General features: G+C 38.9%; 1 protein-coding gene across 1 annotated transcript in view; it reads left to right on the forward strand.

Annotated features, from left to right (window-relative positions):
• Nucleotides 1-442: 442 nt before the first annotated feature.
• VAPB (VAMP associated protein B and C) overlaps nt 443-25,968 on the forward strand; it is a 54,770-nt gene continuing 29,244 nt past the window's right edge. Inside the window, exon 1 of the mRNA XM_088153101.1 lies at nt 443-834. Coding sequence (XP_088009227.1) covers nt 777-834 — 58 coding nt within the window. The 5' untranslated portion in view covers nt 443-776. The remainder of the gene's footprint in view (nt 835-25,968) is intronic.

Here is a 25,968-nt window from a genome sequence, read left to right on the forward strand (position 1 = left end):
AGCGATGCCTCAGTCCGGCTCCCTCTTCAGCCGGGCGGGCCTTCCAGCTTTCCACAAGAACAATCCTCACCTCCCCGTTTTCGTTCCGGGGTTCTTGAGGGTTTTACTCCATTCCCCAGGAGAGAGCTTACACGCTTGCACGCCAAGAGTCGAGTTCGCAAACCCGATTTCCCACCAGGCGAGGCATCGTTCCCCTTCGGGAGAGAAAACCCGTCCCCGCGCCCGGACTTGTTCTAACGCTCCCTCGCCGGGACTGCGGCGTTTTACAAGCGCCCTCCTTCCTCCCCCCGCCCCTTCCCCCCCCCGCACGCGCTCCCACTTGCGCGCCACGATGGCTTGGCGCCCCTCAGGCCGGCGCAGCGCCTGCGCGCCTCCTCTTCTGCCTCAAAGCCCCTCGCGCGTTACGCGCAAACTCCCCTTCCCCTGAGGAAAGAGAGGCGGCCTTGCGACCCCTCCCGGGCCAGCGGGAGACGTCAGCTTGCAGCTCCCCTTTTGCCCTTCCCCTCCCCGGCCCGCCCGTGCTGCAGCGTCCTCCCCGCCTCCTCGCGAGGGTGGGAAGCGTCAGCTTGCGTGCTGGGCGCGCGCCGGCTCATTCCCTGGCCGTGCCCAGCCTCCAGCGGGTCCCGCCGTCCCTCGCCGCACCTCTTTTCGCTCGCCCGCCCGCCCGGATTGCCGCCGCGGCTCCCTTCTCTTGAGGCCGTCCCTGGCGCTCGCTCCGCTCTCCCTCCGGCCCCGCTTGGCGCCTCAACCGCCGCCGAGGAGGAGCGGGAGCCAACATGGCGAAAGCTGAGCAGGTCTTGAGCCTGGAGCCGCAGCACGAGCTCAAATTCAAAGGTAAAGGGCGGCCTCCGCCTCGAAAGCCCCGTTCCCGCCGCTTCCTCCCCCGGATGGCAACCACTCCCCGCGGCCGGCGGGTCTGGAGGCGCGCTCTGCTGCAGCCGCTCTGCCTGAAAGGGTTCGGCTCCAGCGGCAGCCATTTTCCGGGGGCCGCTGGGGCAAGGCGCCCTTCGCATGGAAAGCGGGCCGGCGGCCGGGCGGCGTCTTGTGCACTCCCCAGCTCGTCTCCTGCACGGCCTTCCTTTCGCCGGAGCGCCGGCGGGGGGACGGGGGCTGGTCAGCGTCTTCCCCTTCTCGGGCCTGGGTGCTGCTTGGGGCTGGAGGGGGGAAGCTTTCCGGACCCAACCTGTCAGGGCCGCGGCCCAGGTCCCTGGAGGTGGGCGGGGGCGAGTGGATGGGCTTCTGCGCAGGGCTGGGACCCCCCCCCCCCTTCCTTGGAGGCCTCGCTTAACGTGACCTGAAAGAAAGGTTGGTCCCTCTTTGCGAACGGGTAAGAAACGCTGCCGATGTCGCCTTTTTAAGGAGGAGGAAAGAAAACAACAGCCAAAGCGGATTGTGCAACAATTGTGCATACAATCATGTGTCGGCGAGCTAGGCCAATGAGATGTACTCCCAGGCTGGTCGTTAGTTTCCCTTCTGAATGTATTAAAGGATTTTTTTGAGAAAAGACAAGAGCGCAATAAAGAACATTTATCTTTGCCATAGTTGTTTTGTAGCTGCTGGTGAATTGATTAGCTTGATTCTGATCAGGCTTCCTTAGGAGGGAACCATTAAGTTTAGTAAGTCCCTTTCAGATTAGTCTGATTAGAATTGCAGCATTTCAGGTTTCTCAGAGAAGAGATGGAAGTTGCTGGGCTGATGTGTCCCTGAACTGAATTTTTACACTGTATGTTTGTTGCAACACTTATGGGTACTTGGTGCAGTCCTGTGCATATTTGCTCAGAAGTTCCACCAAGGCCAGTGAAGTTAAAGATGGGGGGTCCTGGTAATTGTGGATTTGGGAATGATAAAGGAGGTTTGGCTAAAAGGTATGGACAGTTTTGTTAGATTTTAGTCATGCAGCTGTCTGAAATATTAAGATATACCTATAAAGGTCATAGCGTAGCTCTGGGCATGCAGAGCTGGATTTATTTATGTTGCAGATTTTGCATTCCTCATCCTAATGTATAACATCATACTGCAACTTTTATTTTTTTATTGGATTGTGCTGGATCAAATAAAGATCTGACCTAGTCCAGCTTTCTGTTCCAACAGTGCCAAACATGTGTCTTTGGTTAGCCTACAAGCAAGTTGTACTCATTAACATGCTTCTGCTTGTGTCCCCAAGCAATTGCTACAGTTTGAACCTTACTGTCTCAGATACTGAAGATAATCTAGTAGCCATTGTTAGCCTTATCCTCCATGCACTTGGTTAATTCTCCCATGAAGCTGTCCAGATTAGGGGCCTTGCTGCGCCTTGTGGCTTTGAATTCCATAGTTCAATTATGACTTGTGTTACATAGTGTTTCTTTTTGTCTGTTCTAAACTCCTCCTGATGTCATTTCGCCCTTATGAATTCTTTTTTTTCCCCTGTCCATATTTACCATTTTTTGCATAATTTTATACAGCTCTGTAATGCCTCCCCTTATTTTCCCTTGAACAATTTTATACAGCTCTGTAATGCCTCCCCTTATTTTCCCTTGAACTCAAACCCTCTTAATATTGTAACCTTTTCCGTTAGATATGCTGCTTTGGTTTACTGGGTCATTTTCTTGATCTTTTGATTTAATTGTTTAGCATAGATGCAAGAAAGCAAATACCCTTCTTAGAATTGGAAGAGAGGAGGCTTCAGAGACATTCTCTTAATTTTATGTTGAGATTTTATATTAGTTGTGCCCTTCGGAAATCAAACAAAGTAACCTCTAATCCTGTGATGGAAAGGGCTGCTTGTAAGATTTAAACAGCAACAATTTATAATGACTGCACCCAAAATATTTCTACTTGGGATAATGTTGCAGGTATTTTAATAACAAACTTTAGCTCTGTTTTAAGCTGCATACTTTTTAGAGCAAGCCCAATTGAATTAAATGTCAAATACTTATAATGCTTATTCTTTAAACATGTTCTTAAAAATAGGACTCTGTTTTGGTGAACTCCTTTGTACATTTGCTTACAATACTAGATTTGCTCTATTTTGAATGAAAGAGGTTTCTATTTAATTTCATTGATTTGTGTATTTCAGGTATTCATATATTTATTTATTCATTCGATTTATATAGCTACCCATCTCACTTTTATGAGTTAGCATATCTGAGGAATACTGCTGTTAAGCATAATGTAAGTTAAAAAGTTGACACAGAGTGGAAGGTGCTTCTTCATTCAAACTGTGTTTTCATCAGATGGATAAATATGCATATCCCTGTGCTCAGAGTAAATAGGTAAGGTGAGATTCAAAATTAACATTGAAATTTTAGAATATCTTCTGTATATAATCCAAGAGGCTTTCATCTGAAGTAAACAAGATTCAATCAACTCTCTACCCAGGCACACCCTAAAATCTTAACTTGCATGACAACATCCATGAGATGACAGCCATTGGTATGAATTGCTATTAGGACTTGATGTGATTGAGCAAAATCAGCAGATGAGTTCCAGCCCTATGTAATATCAATCATTTGAGTATTTTTAACTTGCATATATAAAAAACAATTTCTGGGATATTGCAATATTACCATAGTCAACATAGTTGGCTAGGTTTAAGGTTCAGGTTAGGCTATTCATTTTCTTGCGTAGACAGCTCCCCACTCATTGTATATAACTTAAAGAGATTTCCTTTAAAGAGTCAGGGAATCTCAGAAGCATAGTTATGGTCCAAAGTCTATTTTACAAAGGAGTTGCAGTGCAAAGATAAAGTTCAAAGATCAGGCTCCAGGTTATAAAGGGTTTGTACAGTACAGAGGTCTGTCAGGGAATCAGAATACAGGAGGCAGGGGTAACTGACCACATAGTTTTATGATCATGAGTTATCCTCAAGCAGAAAGCTTTATCTGGAGGCTGCAATTACTCTGCCCTGATTCATCTGGTGCTTGTTAAGCCTGATCTGGCTGAAGGCCATCCAGATGTATTATGTTAACAAACCTTAACTCAGCTGGTGCTTGGTAATCCTAACCAGGCTGCAGACTTATACAGGGATTCTGAATTACTGCTGAGTAGAGTTTATTCCCAAAGTATCTTCTTGCAAACAAACAGTTTAGTACGTCTCTGGCTTCTGATATTTGATCCAGTGGCAGAGTGACCATGCTAGTAGGACTAAATCAGTCATAGGGAATACTGAGTCTAACTCAGGTCTTGCCCTGGAGCCTGATTCAACTGGTACAGAAAGTTTGGTAGAATCACGTGGTCCTCCTCCTTTCCCTCTTCCTCCTCCAGACATGTCCTTGCATAAGGACACAACAAATGGCAGTTCAGACAGTCAGTGGCATAAATTACATATGAAGTACTAAAGGTAAAATTAAGAGAGTTTTGGAAATACTGGGGTGAGGAGATATATGACATTATTACCTATGGGCAACTGAACCATAGTTTACCCAATTTTATGGGTTCTCACAACACATTGAACTATAAACAGAAGTATCCAGGCTGAGTTTATACAAGCTAGACTAGAACTTAAGACTAGAATTGGCTTAATTCTTGGTGAAGGGAGGTGATTTTTTGTTTCCTAAATGAGGAACTTTGCTGTTGTTTTTATTAAATTTCATTCTGTTCCTTTTGAAACATTTCTTTAACCTATCAAGATAATTTTGAATTTTATTTCTGTCTTTTAGGATATTATTTATCCTGCTCAATTCTGTGTTATTTGCAAATTTGATAAGTATGTCATTGATCTCTTTATTCAAATAATTAAAATATTAATATTAAAAGCTCTGTTTTTCCTTAGTTGAGATTAACATTTTGTCATCTTCATTGAGTAGCCATTATGCTATCTCTCTTCATTTCTATTTTGAACATATCTAAAGAAACCATTTCCGTTGTTTTTAATGTTTGCTAGCTTCACTTCATTCCAAACTTTGTCTTTCCTGACACTTTACTACAGTTCTAGGCTATCTGTGTATACTTTTCCTTGGTGGCCTGGGCCACTTTCCTATACTGTATATGTTCTTTTTCATTTTCAAATTAAAACACTGTGATGTGATGTAAGTTAAAAATCAAGTCTCTGTCCTCAGAAGTATAATATGCAGACAGGATTTTGCATATGAGACCCCCACACACACACACTTTTATAACATGTTCTTCCTTTTTAACTTAGAAACACACATTTTGGAGATGTTCCTGCAGATCAATGACATTTTCCAGATATTTATGAACTCTGGTGATTTTTGTTCTTATGTATTTTTTTTTCTCTCCCCATACCATTTTTACCTAAATATGTTTTAAAAATTGAAAAGTCCTATTGGCTGTAGTTGTGAGACCACCCCTAATTCTGATGGTTTCTGTAGACCCTTTCACAGACTCATGGGATTAAAAGATCTCTTGGATATCATCTACTTCAGTCCCCTGCCTAGGGCAGGGGAATATTCATACCATGCCAGAAAAGTGGCCGTCCAACCATTGCCTGAAAACCTCCAGTAATGGAGCCTGCATGACTCCAGAGGCAGGGTTTTATCTTTTAAAACTTCTTTTATTTTAAGAAAAGGTGGGCAGCAATTTAGAAATTCCCCTTGGAAATTTCTCTTTCATGTGTTTTAGGTTATTTTAATTAATTCATATTTAAATTTGGTTGTCTTTATTTGCAATAGTATTTCTGAGCCCCATAGATATTTTTTAGAAAATAAAGACATTGGCTAGTTTTCCAAGATACATGCATAGGGAAACATTATGATCAAGGAATAATGTCAGCTTGTTTTGCATTTTCTCTTCCTCTTTTTAACTGGTCTTGGTCCTATGTTTCTGAGTTTCTTAAATACAAAAGAGTAACTGGCCTGCTAGATGGCAGCACCTAACCAGCCTTGGCTGATCTTGAGAAGCTAAGCAGAATCTGATCTGGTTATGAGACCACGAGGAAATCTGAGAACTGTAGAGACTAGAGTGGCAAGTCAAAAAATAACTTGCAAAAAGTGAGTGGTAAACCACTTGTGCATAGTTGCCAAAGAAATAACAGGTCCATGTCCAGGTAGTCGGCAGGAATCAAGCTTGATAGGGGGAGGGAGGACCTGACTTTAATGAAGGAAATGAAGAGTAAAGTGAGGTTTCAGTTCCAGTGGGCCAGGCTGCCTCTATTAAGGGACAGTTAGATCAATAAAGAATCTAGCAGCTTTCCCTGAGTATGTTACAGGGTTCCTAATAGCCATTTATAATGCTTATCTATGGCAGAGGATAATTGCCTTCAGATAGCAGATATATGAAAGTTGGCACACTGGCTTCCTTCCTGTTAATTGCCACAATCCGGGATGCGGCCATTTAGCATACGTCGGCAGCATATAAAATGGTTCATGGGCATAATAGTTCATTTTGGAAAATGCTTGTAAAAGGATTAGTTAGCATCCCTCCTTCCGCTCTGTTTGTGGCAGTAACCAGTATATCTATTCAGGCATTAGCTGGAAAGACTTTATGTTGGAAATACTAGGGCATATAACTCCATCGCAAAATTCTGTCTTTTCCTATTGCTTTAGTGTGCAGTGTTATCTCAAGCAGAATATTGGAGAATAATCCACTAAGTAACATGTATGCTACGGAGATAGAAGGAAAAACTGAGATCATTCTGGGAGAAGCTGAACCTTACTTGTGCTGATTTTGACATGCAGCAATTGCAGCACTACTCAGCCATCTTCCTGTGCTTCAAGACAGAACCTTCCAAAATGGAATCAGAGAGGTAATAAACATAGATCTGTGTTAAAGCTATTTTTAGCCCATTTTCTTTGAGCACAAATGGGTTCGAGCAGGTGCATCCAGAAATACCTGCCATTAGTTGTAGAGAATAACAACATATATAATTTGGTACATTTAGAGGTGATTTCCCTTTAATGGTATGAGCCTATAGGATTTTTCCTCCATAGACAAGCCTATTCAAATGCTTGCTTACGTTAGAGACATTCTGGTGGAATATGCCTGTCATGGTACTTATTTTTCACCATCAACAAACTTGAAGTACTCAGTAATGTCTGTTCTGTTGGTACCTGCTTGGCAACAGCTATACTTGCAGAATGCAGATTCTTACTTGGAGAGATGATGGTTGTTTAGTTTACCACTTGATCTTTGTCACCTTATCATGTGTAGGAAAATTACACTTCTGAATATAGTTTAATTTCGTTTTAAAAAGAGGAGAGGTAATTCTCTCCAGTTTAATCTGTTTTTTAATCTTGGCAACAATCTCTGCTCCCTGTCCCCATCCCAAAAGTCAAGGTGATGATTCAGATATGGCTTGAGGCTTAACAGTTCTAATTTTGAGGTATCACTTGTCACTGAAGCAACAAATTAGGTTTAGAAGTGTCTGCTGCTTACTGGAGACTGACTTTATCTCCTTCCATCCAGTTAAGTCTGTCAATTTCACAGCACCAACAAGTGGTTGGCAACTTTCTTGGCTTTATGAAGATAATTCAAAGTCTTGAAGAGTTAATGTTTTTATCAGCATTGTGAATCATAACATTGTTAAAACCCATCCTAACCTTGAGGATGATTTCCAAAAATGCTGTCATCAGCCTTGAACTGAGGAGACTGGAGGAGAAGTGGAAGGTGAGGAGAAGACACAGCTCAAAGTCTTTGCCATTCTATTCCTTCAGGAAGAATAAGTAGTAAAACTGGATTGCCACTGTCTGCAGGTTGAGGAAATTCACACAAGAAAAGAAAGTCCTCCCTATTCTAGAAAATTATCATCTCATAAATAATAGTCATGTAACCTCCAGTCTAAATTGCTGCAATAAAAAAGGAGCTTTGCCAATTGTTCTTAGAATTATTATTATTTTGAACATATAAACTGCTTCTCAGTTAGTGATTGAAGGTCAGTGACACCGTGTTTATTTAAAGATTAAAATTATCAAGACCAGTTAGTAGAAGTGTGAACAATGTTTGTGAGGCTTAATTATACCATTTATTTAGCAATTTGGTATTTTTTGTATAACACCATCCTTTCAACTGGACAATTTACAAAGAATGGAATGGTCCATGCCTCAAAGATTGAAAACTCACATAAAGTTATTCACAGAGTAATAGGGAAAAATAAAGAGAAGAACAAAATGTGAGGACTATGTGATTAAATTAGATCTTCATGCTTGGATTTTGCTCCAGAAGGAATGAGACACAATTGGATCATGCCACAGGCTTTAAGGAAAAGCAGTATAAATTTTTTATCTCTTTAGTTTTTTATACTTTCTCAGTCACACAATCAAGTGTAGTAATGTTTTCCCAATGTAGCTATGCTCTGAATGCCCTCAAACAAAGAGTAGTACAGGTGTGCGTAAAATGGAAAATGTGTTTCGTTCTGTGCATGAAACAAACACATTGTGGCTCAGGGTTCAGCCATGTCAGTTTGGTCTGGATTAAATGAGATCTAGAACCTCTTGGCTATTTTTGGCTTCAGGCATGAAAAATTCTGGGTGGGACTTTTGGAATATTCACCTGAGCCCCTTCCTTCTGTACTGCTGCTCACCCCCAACTGTCCCTTCCCCATCATCCTAGCACTAATAGAGAAAATGCATCTGCCGAGTAGCATTGGTCTGGCAGGATGTTGAATGCAATCTATGATGACCACTTTCCTCTTCCTCCCATCCCTCAGTCTTCTCTTCAACTCAGCTTATCCAATTATATTGCCATTCACAACCACATCTTTTTGCCATCACAGTTGCTGCTTTTCCCTTTGGCTCGCCTCTCCTATCTATTCTCTGCTGCTTCTGACAGTGTTCCTTTGGCATCCTGAATATTCCTCCATCTCCCTGTATTTCTGTCTGGCTTTTCTGTTTTTTTTCCACCCCAAATATACCTTTCTCCACTCCTGTCTGAGGTTTCCCAACCTATTTGCTTCTCTACCCCTTCAAAAAGAATAATAAGTGCCAGGTATTTTTCTAAAAATAATTTTTAAGAAGGTTGGTAAAGAGGAACTGCAACACTAAGACTCTTTCTAGTCACCTGTATTACTGGAAAGAAAAATCGTTTGTCTTCTCTTTCCCCATGGCCTCAGCCTGGGATAGATAGAAGCATGTGCTTTTTCATATGCTATACAAACCAGCTGCTTTTTTCAATCAGTAGAAGAGGTTAATAATAAAATAATTGCATACAATAAAAAAGTAAAGAAATGGATAAAATATAAATAAATTGGCCTTATCCACATCTCAGATATAGCTGTCAAAATACCATGCAAAGCCCATTGTGGTCCTCAGGCCAATAATAGTTGTGAAACCCTGATCCGTTTAATCTGTGAATCTAACCAAAGTAAGGGGTTAAATTGTTTAGCACCCAGCAGCTGAGAAAGTGAAAAGGAAAATAATTTTCTTCCTCCTGCAGAACTTAAAACTGTTTTTTATGTTATACCCATATAAATACTTCATGAATAACTTATTAATTACTTTACTGAATAACTCATCAGCATACATTTCCTTTTAATTAGTAAGGTGATTGCTGATGAAGTAAGATTATTTAATCACCCCCAAAATATAGTTCCTACTTGTATGTAATATTTGAGGCCAAATATTGTAGTGATGCCAATGCTTCAAGCCCAGTATCATCTCAAACCATGGCTTGAGCTTTTAGATATAATGGCAGCCAGGGATGTATAGCTACTTGAATGTTTTTGTTTTGCATGTACTAATAAGTATTTCCATTTCAAGGTTCAGTGGTCTCTAGGGACAGAGCAATATTGTCACTGTGTTCTCAGGATCAGTTAATCCATCAAACCATGATTAAATGTCATTCACTGTGAACATCATGTTTGCACCGAACCTTATAAAAGCATAACATGATGTGTAACTATTAGAGTTCTGAATAGCTTAGGAAATATGTTGTTACATTTATAATTGTTAAGCCTAGCTTATTATGTAAAAGTGTGGCCTGGGTGATATGACAATGAAGTGGATATATCTGGCTCAAAAATTGTACTCAATGGATTGAGTATAGTTTCTAGATGATGGGAAGTAAGCTTTCCATTTCATTCTCTATTGGTTAGAATCCATATCAAGTGTTGTGTCCATTTCTGGTCAGCACCCCTTAAGAAAATTTTAGAGAAATTGGACTAGTTCAAGAAATGGCACTAAGCATAAACAGGGGACTAAACACTAAGCCATATGAAGAGAGATTGAAGGATCTTGGTATCTTTAGGGAAAAAACAACTGAGGGGGATATGATAACACTGTTCAAATACCATGTAGAAGAAGGCTAAGACCTGATCTCTTGTAAGACATGATATTGGAATCTGCCTTCCTCTAGTTTAAATCAAACCATTTTAAAGCAGGCTCCTGAAAGTAAAAAAAAAGCAATTCAGCACGGTACCAATTATCTAGAGAGGTGGCAGGATCTCCTTTATTAGAAGTTTTCAAGCTGTGGCCACACACCTGCCTCTTAGGGATGCTTTAATTGGGATTGTTGCATTGAAGAGGGAGGAGTGTTAGATTTGATCGCCTAAATGGTACCTTCCAACTTGGTGATTTTGTGACATACTCATTATTACTTGAAATTCATAATTAGGAATCATTAAAGTACTTACCCACGTTTCCCCATTACCTTTGATGCAAGTAAACCAAAGAATGTACAGGTATAAAGTAATGGGACTATCCTGAAATATCTCTGTGATTATCATTTGTAGATTGCCATGCCCTTTCTGTACACCTTGAAGATCCATGAAGAATCAACGTAGTTCATTTTATCACACTCATTTTACTTGAGTAAAATATTTTACTCATTTGTTCTTTCTGAGAATGATTCAGTTTAATATTTCTTGTGCTGCACTTATAAAACTTATATGAACCATTGTTATTATCCAAAGATATTAACAACACTAGATAGGAACACCTAACCAGTCTTGTTTTATCTCAGAAAATTAAGTAAGGTCAAACTTTTTAGTACATGGTAGAGAGACATCAAGAAGTCCCAAGTTTGTTGGCTGGGCTGGGAAGTTGAAAAAATACCTTGAAAGAAGGCAGTGGGAAACCACTCACATATTGTTGCCAAGAAAACAATTTGGATGTGTCCATGAAATTCCCAACAGTTGAGTTTGATTTGATGGAGTTACTGCTTTTATTTTTAGCAAAAACTTTCCTAAAGTCATCTATTCACAAAGAGAAAATTAGTGATTTTGTTTAATGCAAGGCAAAACAGTTTTCTCAGAAAAGTCAAAAGTCTGCCTGATGGAGTTTAGTTGTAGTTGCTTTATTTTATGGTAGTGCCAGTTTGGCAGATGATACTAATCTAATGTGCTATTCCCCATGAGCTGGGGGAAAGTACAAGCCAAGATCACTGGTTCCATCCCAAGGGTGCTCAAATAGATAGGTCGAACCGCTTGAAGTGTTTTTTCTTTCTTTAATGAAAATACAATCTAATTTCTGTCTTAACAACATAATTTTTATATGAGGCTGCAGGCTAGTTCTCATGATTATTTGTCCCTGGAATTTGGTTCAGGAATATTCTATATTTGCCTTTCCCAACCTGGTGGTACATCTCTCATAATTCCTAGGCAACACTTTGATCTGTCTTCCCCATCCCCACCTCCGGTATATATACTTTGCTCTTGCATGAATAACTTCTTTGTATGAAGTTCTATCATCCATTTTATTCATTTTATTTCATTTAATTTTACTTGTTACAATGGTCACTGCTAAAAAAAAAAGGATTCTTCTAAAGCTAGACTATTATTGGAGTCTTTATGATGTTGCAGTGATTGTTCTCCTTTCTCTGTGACCAGTTCCAGTTGTTTTGGCAGAGGAGACATTAAGCTTGTCATTGAATTGGGCAGCCCTATAAATTTTATAAATAAGTATAAAATATGTAAGGAACATTTCTGGAAAGAGTAAACATTGGTACAAGTCAGTATTCATGGCTAATTGTATTGGACTAATTTTGTCTGTGGCTTTGTCTTTTACCACATGCCAGCATCTGTCAGCCAAAAGGCAGAATACATGGAATCCTTTGCATATTGTAGTCTATTGCCTATTGTTTTGATAGGTGCCACACATTGGGATGAATTATATATGCAAGTACAAATCTACAAAGTATCAAATTACTAATTTGATAGGGAAACATGTTTCTCTTGCTTTTATTAAACATATGAACATCAGTAATCTTTGTCCTTCTTCTACCCTCCCTGATTCCTCATGTTTGAATAAAATGGACAGTGAACATAATTTCTTCTGTTGCCAGCTGTGGGCTTCTGGAAGTTCTTTTTCAAAATAAATAGATTTTATAATTGAGTCTCTGCATCAGCTATAGCGTAAGGCCTTAAGTTCCAGGTAGGAAGTACTGTCGGCCGTATTAGGTAGACCAAACCAAGAAATCAACTCCACAGGAAGACTAAAACTATTTTTATTGAGATTGGCTATAATAACAGAATCGTGCAAGTCTGATTGTGCTGCGCCTTCTACCTCTCCTTATACTTCAGTGAGTTAGGGAGATGTTTGAGCTGCTTCCAAATATTATCTGTCTGTTACTGAGTTAAGATGTATTTCACCTCTGTCACGTCATCTTTCTTACTCTCTACAAATATCAAAGCTACCTTTGGATGCTTATATATTATCTGTGGCACTGTGTATGGTTCTAGGAAGAACTGCAGTTTGTTATCTCACCAACTTCTCCCCATTTTTATCCACTGACAACAGCAGTGATATTGGAAACCAGAAATACTTGGAGTCTAAATATGTCCAATTATGGGGTTGTCCTGGTGAGCCTTATGAGCATTCAATCTCATTCTCAATCTTGCAAGTGGAGTGGGTGCATGGGGATTGTCATTTGTCAAACATGAAAAGAAGATCAGGCATAATCAGAATGACGTGTCTTGGCCACATAAAGCCAAAGTGGAACAAACATGCATCTCTCTGCTATTTTTTCCTGTATAGGATTGGAATCTTTTACCAAAATATACCACAGGCAACCTGGTACTATCTCAGATATTTTGGATTGCAAGTTTCATCAGCTCCAACTAGCATTTCCAGTAGCAAAGCACTGAAGACTGAAAAATACCTGGAGGATCACACATTGTTTATTTCAGGTTTAGGCAATTGAACTTGAATACTGCATGCTTCACTCTTGCATCCTGCCTTGACAGCTGCCTAATGTATAAATTTAACTTCCATGTTTGCACAGATTCTACTATGGAAAGGATTTCTTGATTCTAGCAGCAGGTCTGTAATGTGGTTAATAAGAGTAGTTCAGTCCACTCCAGGGTGAGCATGTGTGTCATGTAAAAAGCATTCCTGACAGGGAATAGGACAACCATTTTATAAGATCCCTTGGAACCTTGTATGTGTCCTGCAGTATCTTGGTTGGATAAAAAGAATTTGCTAGATAATTGTAATTGTGCTATCATCACTAAGATTTGCTTTAACAATTACAGCAGAGTCAGTCATAAGTCTTTTTCCTGCAATTTCCTGCTTGCTGATTAGTTTTATTCTGAAAAGCATGGAGGGAGCTTGAGGCTGTGTGTTCAGTGCTGTAAAAACATTCTTTATAATTTCTACTTTCCTCAAGGTTCAAATATGAGAGTACCAGCTTTCTGTAGTCAATTTTTTTTTATAGTAATAGCCTTGCAAAGAGACATTTGTGATGGAAACAAATGTTTTCTTCAATGTAGGCTTTTATTCTTACAGAAGAAAGCAAGACAATCCCTCCATATATTCCTCTTTGTATCATTTGTTTCCTAATTAGACATATACAGTATAAGAAAGTTCTTGATGGTAGACCACACCTGTCAGATTCCCTTCACGGAGCCTGTATCATAATAGGAGTTTGGTATTTGACCTTGTATTTGGTTGCTAGGTTTTTCAAACTAGAACAAAAGTGCAGCCATCAGACCAGAACCTGTTCCTTTCTTTGATCAAATAGCTTTCCAGGCTTTGGTTACTAAGCTTGGTTTAATAATTAGGAACCAGGATATTTTATCTGCAATAAAGCAGCTTACCTAACAGTACAGTATCATCATCTTAAAGTATCTATTGTTATTTAGTTCCCAATAATTAAGTTATATAGCTATGCTTGACTTAAGGTTTGACATATACTGGGCTGAAAACCGTCTTGCAATCTGGTAAAAGATGATACAGAATGTAAATCTGCTGTAGTCAGAAATTGCACATGTTGCTGGGTAAACTCCTTGACAGCACTGCCATTGGTGGGGAAACTGATCTGAATGTGAGCATAATTCATTAATTGTAACAATCTGTTGAGTGTAACTAGTCAGGATCCTTCCAAACTCTAGATCTTGATGAAGAAGTTCTCCCCTGTTACTGCTAGGAAGATTACAAGGGAAGGAGAAATTGTTTCTGATCATGTAATTCTGCGGTAGGAATCATTTGGATCTCAAAGTCTTCATTTTTGCTGTCTGCCCCACAAAGATCTGGAGCAAAATGAACACCTGATCAAAATGTATGCACATTCAAATGTAGGTCCCTTTAATTGTATAGCTAAGTCTTCCTGGTTTTTCTGCTGTGTGGAGTACATGCACATGATAGGATTGGCCAAGTTTGATTTTTCTATCTTTTTCTCTCCCCAGAGCCCTGGGTGATTCTTACTTACCATTCAGTGGGTCCTCCAACCTTATAATGTTGTGATGGGTACATGGTCTCCCTTCCAAATCCTACCTGAAGCCAACTAATATTACTATAGCTGCTTGTTCAAACCGGCATCAAACAGCAACATGTACCAAATGTCTCAATTCTCCTCTTTGGCTTGAGAAATTTGAGTAATACAGAACCTTCATACTTTGGTTCATTCAGTGGTTTCCACTTCCAAGGACAGCTATAGGTGCCAGAAAAACCCTTGCTAATGTTTTCAAAGGATGCCATCTTGTCAGCCATTTCCTTCCAAGCCAGGTAATGGACTCCAGAATGACTACTGGATTGTTGCTTTTCTGTTGAAGAATATAATAACAGAATATTGAAAGCTTGACAAAAGTTTCCTTTTGCCTCTTTTATACCAAACAGAATCAAGCCAGAGTTATCTTGAGTTTCTTTCTTACCACCTCTTCCTTCCCAGGGCTGAGTTGACTTGATGTAATAGTTACTTAATGGTTGTTGCATTCCTTTTTCGGTGTTATCTTCATACCTCTCTATACCCCCTGTTTGGATGGCTCCCATATTTGTGCTAGCAACAGATAATAAGCAGTGAGCAAAACTAACAATTTGCTCAACAGAAACTTCTTTTCTTTGCTTTGTTTTCCCCTTTGCACAGGATCTCTAAGTATTTCTGTCAGATAAAGTTGTAACCATACCAGAACAGGTGGTAAACATTATTCTGAACAATGTCTTTCTTACGTAGAAAGAACAGTACAGTGCATGCCTTTGCTTCTTCCACATACATATACACCCCCCCCAACATAAGCTATTTTGTATAGTTCACAATTGTGTAGGATTTGCACATCATATGAGAATTGCTGATAACAGGACAACTAAAGCTACAAACCTCGGATTTAAGAAAGCAGGTTTTAATAGATGAAGAACAGTAGCAAATAATATTTAATGGCTGTAAAAGCCAATGGAAAAATGAGCCCAGGGTCGGTGGATGTTCCTCAAAAGGGAGATACTAAAAGCACAATTGTAAATAATTCCCACAAGGGAAAAAATACTAGATAGCAGAAGAATCCAGGTAGCTAAACAAAAGTGAGACTTTAAAAAGTCACAAGCCCAGACTACATGCAGGTATCCTAGCATTATAGAAGGGTATCACAAAAGGTACAGCTAAGAATGAGATGAACTGTTTTATTCCTATTTTGATTCAGTCTTCTCAGAGAAAAATATATGCTGTACCAGATAATTGTGAAGAACTGATTGAAGGAGCAGGATTCCAGCTCAAGCTTGATTGAATCATCGGGTCACATTGACTCTGGGAGATATGATAGCACTCTTCAGGAATCTCAAGAGATGTCGCAGAGAAGAAATTCAAGTTCTGTTCTCCGTTATTTCAGAGTGTAGGGCTTTTGAAACAGTAGTTCAAAGTTACAAAAAGGCAGATTCTGATTAAATGTTAAGAAGGTTTTTCTAATGGTAAGATCATTTAGACAACCAAACCAGTTGTACTTCACTGAATGAATTCAAGCAGAGGCTGGGGTTCATCTGTTTGGGATGTTTTAATTTGGATTCCTGCGCTGGATAGGAAGTTGGACTTCTTGCTTGAATGGCTCCTTTCCAGCTCTCTGATTTTATGATTCTAGGTGTAAGTGCATTTCTTGTATATTTCATGGAATATGTTGTTTGGTTCGCAGTTTGAAGAATACCTTTCCTAGTCAGGGATCCATAAAAGATGTCTTGCCTATGTAGTCAGTTCATTCTGGGGATGGATACTTGGCTTCGGAGCCTTAATTGAGACGTGATGTTAAACGATAATTTAGTATTATGAGGAGTCCTAGTGAGTGTTGGGGCTGGACTTCCCAATTTTTTTAACACCGGAAGTTTCCATTTCAGTTTTTTTTGGGGGGGAACTATTTAGTGACAGCCATAAATCTCATTAAACTGGTTTATTTTTTACTAAGCAATGGCTGTTTTCACTAAACCAAAGGCAGTCACAGAATAAAGATAGGGTTTCACCAAAACTGACATTTCCAGAATCTGTCTTGGATACTGCAGTATGGGTAAAGTGTAGTACAGGATATTGCAAGGGGAAAGGACAGTTAACCTTATCAAAACACTAAACCATAACTTGTCCTTACTTCTAGACACAACCATGCAGAAGCAGTGAGGGGCTTTTATTATATGTATGTTTATTAAATGTATGTCCTGCCTTGCCATCAAAAATACTTCTTAATAATGCTTCTTAGTGTCTCCAATTCAAGTTGAAGGACGAGGCTGATTCCAGACAAATATTAGGAGAAACTTCATTAACAGTAATTGACAGTGGTGAGAACTTCTCAGCCACTTCCTGTTTGGTCTGCTTGCTGCTAAACAGCCATTGCCTTCCTGCCTGAAAAGCTGAGAAACTTTCCTTTGAGTGGCTTCAGTTCTTGGAGGAGCAACCAGGCCAGCCTACCGTTCTCTTTGTCCCGGGTCAAGAGAGGGAGGGCTGGTTTGATACTGCACAGCCTTGTACTTTTGGGACAAAGTGCTTGGTAGAGCTTCCAGTTAAAAAAGTGGATCAAGCCTTAACAATTTAGCAGATTATGGCTTTCTTGCTGCAAGAGTTCCTGGTCTGTGGCATCATTTCTACTCTCTACCTCCATATCTAAGAGAAAAGGGGGGGGGGTTGCTGGATGCAATTGGATCTCCCTTGCCTCTGCACCTCATTACTATGTAGTTGTTGCTGAGTTATAATTCCCAGAGGAACATTGCAGTTTGCTACCTGGTAAAAATGGATCATTTTGGCTTCTTCCTCTACCATTGGCTTTTCCCTCATTAGTTACTCCCACAGCCTACTCCATAGCTGGTTAATGAGTGACAACTTGGGGAGAAGCGGCTTTCTACACCTTATTGACACAGTAAATTGCTATTTGGGAATTTGCTTGCTTTGATCTCTGTTTTGGGGTGCCAAGAGGAGCAAATACTTCTTTCCCCTTTTTTCCTGGTTCACTGCAGAAATTAGAACCAATAGGAAGGTTAAGGTTTCCTGTTGTCCTCTAGAAGCAGACCTGAAACTGAAGAGGGTCTCCTGATAGGTACAGGAAGAAATTTTGTTATGGGCTTGCCTTCTCACTGAAGAGAGGAGTTAATCCTTTCTTCTTCAGGCCCATTCCTTTGTGACTAAAAGGACATTTCATAGCTAGTCCATCTGCTTTTCCTCCCTGACATGGATGCAGGAAGCATCTCTCTGTCCAAAAATGAAAGGGCAGGTGATTGCCAGAAAGAGATTTATGGTTACATGACTTTTTGACAGCTTATTAATCTTGTTTATGATGCTTGAGTGGTGCTATGCATTGTTTTGTAGGTTGTACCCGTACCATGTACATGGAAAGAAAAAAAAAGAGACCCCGTAATTAATGTTGCAGTGAGTCTAAACTTTAAATAATGGATCCTGAACTCTGCACTGAGAACCCCTGTCATAGCCCAGCCTTTCCCAATCTGGAATCCTCTAAATTTATCAAGCTGCAACATAGTGGAATTTAATAATAAGATCTTAACATTTTTTATTTTACTGCAGAGCACTGAGCTGCCTTTTAAATGCTTTAACCTTTTTGCTTTTCCTTACACATTTGCCTTCTCTCTCTCTATGACAGCAGGGCTGGGCACTGGACTCTTACCTTTTCTTGTTGAAGCTAAGCTGTGTTTTTTAAAGGGTTGGCTGTTCCAATTTGGGCCAGTGTGGGTGGAAATTATAAGATCACGTCTCCCGATGAGTGCTGTTTCACTGCTCCTTAATATGTTTTTATGCCTCCCATCCTTTCCCATAAATTTTCTTAAGACTTCTTTTGGCTGAAACACTGAATTTCATTCTTTTTCTGCTGTCCTTTCCAAACGGATGCAGGCAATGGAGGGCCGTTCAGAAAATCTGTCTCCTTTTGCTTATATAGAATTCCACGATGGAATTGTAATATGTGTATTTTATGCTCAGGTGGAATCCACTTCTAAAGGTTAATCCTGTCAATAACACACAACAGATGTTTGAAGCCAAGACCTAAAGAAGCAACCACTTTAAATACTCAAGATAAACAATTTATTTTTGTTTGTAGTTCATAACTGTAGCTACCAAATCTCTGTGCAGCTTCTGGAGTCAGATAGTGGACAAATGTGGTGTAGTGAATAAGAGGCTGGGCTGGCCCTGGGGAGATGCAGGTTCCAGTCTACTCTCTGGGTGTTTTGAGACCACTTTCTCTCAGCCCAGTCTTTTCTGTGGTTGAGAAAAAATGGAGGAAGGGGCACTTATGTGTACTGCCTTGAGCTCCTGAAGGAAAGGCAGGATATAAATCTAAAAAAGAAATAAATGTTCTTGGTAGGATTTCCATTTTGCATTGCACATAACCAAGGTTTATTTCAGCCTTTTAATAGGATTTTCTTTCTTTTAAAACCTGAAGGTCATATTACAAGTCGATGTGTTTTATTCTTAATACGTAGGAAAAGGTCTCTTGGTATTTCCATGCTTGAATAGGGAACAGGACAGAAGGGGGAGGGGTTCCTAATAAGCAGAGACCATGCAGCAAACACATTTCAGTGGAACAGGATTAATCCATCCAGAATAAATAAACTGTAGAACAAAGTACAGCATTTTGAGTTTTGGCATCTGCACTTTTTAATCACATTAAGGCCTTTTGGCTTCCCTTTCCGGTTTTAATGCAGAAATTGTTGCTTAAGTTTTTAATTATGGCTCCATCATTGCAGCATACATCCTTGTTAACTGGAAAAAATTCACCTCTCTTCCCCCTCCTCTATTATGATTCATCCTTTGTTTAAAGTACTGCCTTGGCCACACAGTTCTGTTCTAAATCAACGTTCTCCAACCTGGTGCCCTCCAGATGTTCTGGAATTGGGATTTCTTAGGCAACAAGAGTGAAGTAGCTATATCAGTCTATATAACATTTACTCCATGGCTAAAGAAAGGGCAATGTTTCTTTTGCCATTTTTGATGTGTCATTTTAGGGTTGAGATTTTCCCCCCAAATTAGTAACATGTAAATAATTAAGGCACTAGGATTGATAACTTTCTCTCTGGAATGTTAAACTCTTTGTGTTTTAAAGAGCCATTTCCCCTTGCAAGTTTTGGTATCATATTTGAAATGATTTTTTTTTCTTTTCAACAAAGAACTTCTATGATGGTATTTCTATGATGGTTTGATATCAGTGCTTGCTTAATTACTGTTTTCTCCTATGACTAGGTATTATCCTTTAGATGCATTATTTTTATCAAGTTTCCTTGCTGTTATTTCATTTTTATACTGCTGTTCCTCCCAAAGAAGGCCAAAAGTATTCAGTGTGGTTGGTTTTCTCTCCTTCTCCTTTTTTCTGCCTGAACACCAGGAGCCTTAATATGGTTAGATAGATGATTAAAAACGAAGTAAGTTTATTAAATAATACAATATGTTATTTATTTTTTCCTATAAGAAAGAGGAAAGGGCTCTTCCTCATACATTCCTGGGATATCTTCATAAAATCCATAAGTAGATGAATTCAATAAAGAAGCAGATTCTCTAGAAGCATGAGCAGAAGCCTCAAAGGAATTTGGCTTCATTCTCTTATTTATTTATCAATATTTATAAGCCATCCCAATCCATATGATGTGTAACGTGGCATAGGGCAGTACAAAATACAATACAATTAAACAAAAAAACAATTAAAATAATAGGGACACTCAATTAACTATGATGGTTGCCCAAGCAGAACTCCAGACCAACAGTTCACTGCTAAGCAAAGTTTAATTTTGCTTCCTAAAAACATTTGTTTCCTAAATGGCACAAAGGTCATAAACTCTCTTCCAGGCTGACGCCACCCAAGGCATAAAAAATGATGACACTACCTTCCATTCTTGTAAGACCCTTATCTAAAGCTAGCCTACTAATTTACTAAATTCAAGGTACTACAACAGTGAATATCATATTTATCACCTCCAATCATTGCTACTTTTATTGATGTATTTTTTAAATCGAAATAGGTCTGTTGTGAGTAGAAATTATTTAAAGTTAGAACCTCCCAGAAAAGGTTTAGCATGAGCAAGGAAAACCTAGCCTTTTAGAATTCTGAGAACATTCTGAGTCTTATATATTCCTAGTTTGTAGCCATTTCCCCACACCTCCAAAATTAGAACTTTCTAAGCAGAAAGACTCTTGTGCAGGAAGAATCTTGTGCATGACTGCAAGGATTTTATTGTAACATGGAAGGATTTGTAGGTTAAGGAAACCAAATTCAGTGTTGTCAATAAAAGAATAAAAGAGGAAAATTCTCAATTGGTGCTGTCTATGAAATGAGAGCTTGTGTGGATCTATTTGCAAGGCTACTTTAGGTGAAAGTTGCCTAACATGTTAAGAATTTATAGCACCATAAAGTGGTTAAAGTTGTACAAGCTTAAATCTGATTTAATGGATGGATAATACAAAATTACATGCCTCCCATCTCTCCTAATATTTATGTAAACAGATTTCCTTCTCACCAACAGTAGCTTTGAAATTGGTTGTTTGGAAGCTCCCTGCCTTTCCCAGCTATAGTATGGAACTTTACTTACTTATTTAAAGTACCTGGAGCAGGTAGTCATAGAGCATGACCTTTGCTATGGCCACTACCTTCTCCATGAAAGCTGATAGATGAATTAGTTTTAAGCCTGTGAAAGGGCATTACAATATATAAACATAAACTGACTATTCTGGGATTTTTTTCCCCCATCCTTTAGCCATTGGGAGTACACTGCATTCCAGAAATTATATAAATTTCCTTGGTGGACCAAAACTACATTTTTGGACAGTACCACTTGTTTATGTAGACATACTTCTGAATGTACTTGAATCTAAAAATCTGTCTTATATGCATGAAACTGTTTCATGCATAAGAAGTTTAAGCAGTGTTGCTTAAACTTCTCAAGGGCAATGGAGTACCATATATACTAATGAGGAACACTTTTCAGTTTAAAAAAAATGCTGAAGTAAAACAAGTTTTAATCATTTTTTTTATGTTCCCTTAGATTTAATGCATCAATTAAATCTTAATAGCATATGTGAGCTTGCATGTGACAACATATTTCATTAGTTTCTAGAGATTAAGATTTATTTTTTAAAAGCCTTGGAGTTGGCATACCATGTTTCAATATTTAATCTTGACTGTATTGCTTGCTGAAAAGCCAGTTTTCACAAAGATATGATGAAGGAAACCTGAGTGACTTTGTGGCAGTACCTCCCTCTTAGCCCTAAGAAGAAGGCAATGGCAAACTACTTCAGAAAATGATGCCAAGAAAATTGCAGGGACTTGTCTAGGCAGTCACTAGGAGTCAAGACTGACCCACAACATTTTTTTTTGTGTTGCTTTTTCATTTAAAACTCAGAGCTTTGTAATCTTCAGGCAAAAATCTTCTAGCAAACTTCTATTTGTTTTTGACTGTTTCAATTAGAAATCTGTCAACAATGGCCCTTCGTTCATAGGTTGGATACTTGTTAGTCTACTGAAGTGAATGGATCCAAAACCCATCACAAAACACCCCCTTCTCTTAGACCTCTGGATCAGCTCAAAGTGGTTGAAGTGGATTGGGGAATGCTGGCGTTCACTGAAACATGCTTTAAGAAACCTTGGAGTAATATATCCGCCAACTTGGAGGCAGAAGGAGCATTTGCCAGTATAATCCAGCGTGGTAGCATAGTCTAGATTTCTGCATAACAGATTGTAGTCTGATTCTGGTGTTGTAATTATACCAAAACTACCACTGGTAATCTTCAAATAACTAGACCTGTTGTCCCCAGTGTAATGCTCCCTGGATAGGTCAAATTCCAACTCCAGTGATTCCCAGCCACCATATGACTTTTTGCTCCTTTCATAAGAGCCTGTTGGGCACAATATTTTGCACATGCAATTAATTAGTGGGTAGAGTCTTCTTTGAGCCACACTCAATTCTTTGTGACTTCATAGACACATTCATGCAGTTTTTTGGTGCTGATACAGAAGTGGTTTGCCACTGCCATTTTTTGGGATGTTTTTTCAACTTCCCAGTCTTGCCTACAGCAGGGTGGTGGTGGTTCTGGTGGTCTCTCATCCAAATTTTGGCCATGTCCAAACCTGGATACTGTTTTGAGATTGACCTAAATTGTCTAAGTACTACCATCTAACTGGGATTATTATTTGGAGTTCACAAATAAATGCAAATGCGTGAGAGGGAGGATTCCATTGTCATATTTTAGGCATGAGTAAAAGCATTCCACAACCTGAAGAGAATCCACATCCCAGTCTAGAGGACGTTCCCTCTAAATATTGAGGTAGCACCTAATCATGACTTATTGTTATTCATGGACCAGTACACAGCTTTTAAAAGTAACTCTTTTTAAAAGTTCTTTCTTAGCTAGAAGCTGCTTATACAACAAGGGGAAATGGATTGCAGTTCTTTAATTTTATTGGTGCAGCAGATTGATGTGAATTCTCCTCTGGATTTGTGACAAGTGTCATAAGCCCAGTATGCTTGCTTGCTAGCTATTGATTGATTGATTGATTGATTGATTGATTGATTGAGTTATATTTCTCTTTTATAAATTCTAAACTTATGAGAGAATAATGCAGGAGTTCTGTACATCATTCATGATGTTATGACCACAATCACATATCCCCCTGGAGTTTTTTAAGAGGGAAAATGATCTGGCGCTAGGTACATCTGGCTGGAAAAACTGTTTTATGCTTCTTAATGGCCACCTTTGCATAAAACCTAGAATAGTAGGAGGAAACCAAGTTGAATCACAAATGGGTTTGGATAATCAAATTTGATTACCTGCTCTTCATTGGTATTTATATAAAAGGACCATAATTCACCAGCTTCTACTGGAAATCACCCAGAGAAAGGGAGCCCAACACCTCATTCCACTGTTGAACTGATCTTAGTTGCTAGGTTTTCTCCTATCAGGTTGGATTTTAGCCTCCTGTAATTTAAGAACACTGTTCTGTATCCTGCATTCTGGAGTGATAACGAACAGGTCTTGACCTACTGTGTGACATCCTTTCAGTTATTTCAAGAGAATTATATCTTCTCAGTGTTCCTTTCTCAAGGAAAACACCATCTTGACTTCTTCATTGTCTTTTCAAAGGAACTTCTAATCCCCTGATCGTCTTCCTTGCCTTTCTTTGAATTTGTTCCAATTTCTCTGAATCCTGAAAATGTTCAGAATGGAATAGAGTACTCAAGGCAGGATCACAACAGAAATACATTTCTGTTATAAAATTGCATTTATAGCTGTATCACACTGCTGACTCATATTCAGTTTGCAGTCAACTACCATTCCAAAATCTTTTTCTCAAGCTTTATTACCAAACAAGGTATCCCCTTTCCTATGCATTCATTTGATTTTTGTTTCTTAAGTAAATAATTTTGTGTTTGTCTTTGTTACATTTTATTTTGTTATTTTCCATCTAATTCTTCTAACCACTTAGGGTAATTTTTATTTTTATTTCTGACTTCTAGGTATCCCACATATGTAAAATCGTCTTACTTAAGATAGTCTGCTATGATACAAATTCTATGTGTTCTTTTGGTGAAACAACTTTTAAATAAATAATGTATAAATGTGAAGAAAGTAATGTGTAAAAATCTAAACTGAACTCATAGCTTACACATGTAGTTTCCTTCTGCTATTGACCAGAGAAGCTATTAACCTTTGACCTTTCATTCCTGCCCATAATAGCATCAGAAACTTCAGAATTTGCAAGCTGGTATATAATGCAGTTTGCTAAGGGGCTATTTATAAGTGGTGTTAACAAGGCTTTTCATACCCTACTATTTAAAGCGGAAACTTAATATGCCTAACACTATACTAGAAAACATTTGCTAGAGCCCTGGACAAATATAATAGTGTTAGTCTAGCAGAAAGAGCAGTACTCAGGAGATGTAAATAGAGGGCTCTGCAAGGTTTTTTTAATTGGAAATCACTACTTTTTAACATGTTTGTAAAGATTTTAGAAAAAGGTGTGGGCAATGAAATGACCAAGTTTAGTGTTGACGTCATATTGTTTAGGGTGCTTCAAACAAAAGAGATCGTAAAGAACTTTAAAAAGAACTCAAGTTGGGGAATGGGCATTGAAATGGCAAGTGCAGTTCAAAGGAAGTGTAAAAGCATGTGCAGCTGGTCCAAACATGTTAATTTCGCATATGTGGTAATGGAGTCTGAATTTGTTGACTGAGAAGGAAAGGGAGCTTAACAGTCAGATTGAGAGAAACATGTTTCAAGCCTTGTGGTGGAACCCTTTGGAAAAGGAATTGAAAATAGAACTGGTGGTTTTGTAATCCATTAATGCAAATCAATGCTGTCATTATGTTTAAAATACTGTATGCAGTTCTGGTTGCTGCATCTAAAAGGATATTGTAGAATACCCTACAATATTCTATGAAGTGAATTACAATGAAATAAGAAGAATTTGGCCCAAATAACCAAATGGTTGAAACAATTTATCAATGAAAACATTTTTTTTCCCCTGGCTGGTAAAGGTAATAACAGGGGATATAGAGATAGGTAAAATTGTGCAGATAAAATGAAACTTGAGTTCATCCAGTTGAAAGGTCGTAGATTCATAGCAGCTGCAAAAAAGTAATTCTTTCTATAAAATATTGTTAATGAAAGGGATTTGCAACTGAAGAGTGTACCAGTGCATGGATAGCTTTCAGGAGTTAAAAGAACATTGTGAAACTGTCTTATCCCTGCCTTCCTTTCAGGAATAATAGCTTGAGGCCACTTTGGCCGTTAACTTTTTAATTTTTTATCTGACACCTTAGATACCAACTTGTCACAGTGATAATGTAGGATTTGAATGTGTTAAATAGGTTTGTGCATACCTCTGCATCAGTACATGAATTAGCAAACCTCTGCAACACCTGTTTGTAAGTTCTGTAGCAAATTTGCTTCACTGCAGCTTCCTGTTTGAAAGATGCTCTTAAGTGTGGCATTAAGGGATGCCATGCTCTTAGCTCTATCTTGAGTTTTAATATATTCCTTTTTGGTCTCTTCATAGAATTGCAGTACCAGTGCCAGCAATTAAGATGCAGTAGCAATTAAAAGGCCAACTTGAACTATAAACTGATTTTGTACAAACATACTTTTTTTAAATCAAGTTTTATTTATCCAGTTGTACCACTGATAACAATTGAATGCAGTCTTTGTCAATTTCCATCTAAACTATGAAAAACAATAACAATGACAGCAACAATAATTACTTATTAAACTTGCATGCCATCCAACTCTCAGTGACTCTGGGCGGCTCACAACAATCAAACAAAGAAATTACAATAAAAGCAATCAAAGATCAAAGATGGCAAGCAAAATGAAGTGAGGGATCTCACCCTCCCTTGCAAAGGCCTGGGTGAAGAGCTATATGCTAAAAAAAAAAAACCTAATCAACAGAAGGAAAAAATTAGAGGAAAAAAATACCCAAAAAAAGCTGAA

Source organism: Python bivittatus, unplaced genomic scaffold (genome assembly GCF_059951505.1).
Source record: "Python bivittatus isolate LINGU-HERP-01145 unplaced genomic scaffold, Pbiv_v1 ctg000700_np1212, whole genome shotgun sequence".
Lineage (NCBI taxonomy): Eukaryota > Metazoa > Chordata > Lepidosauria > Squamata > Pythonidae > Python > Python bivittatus.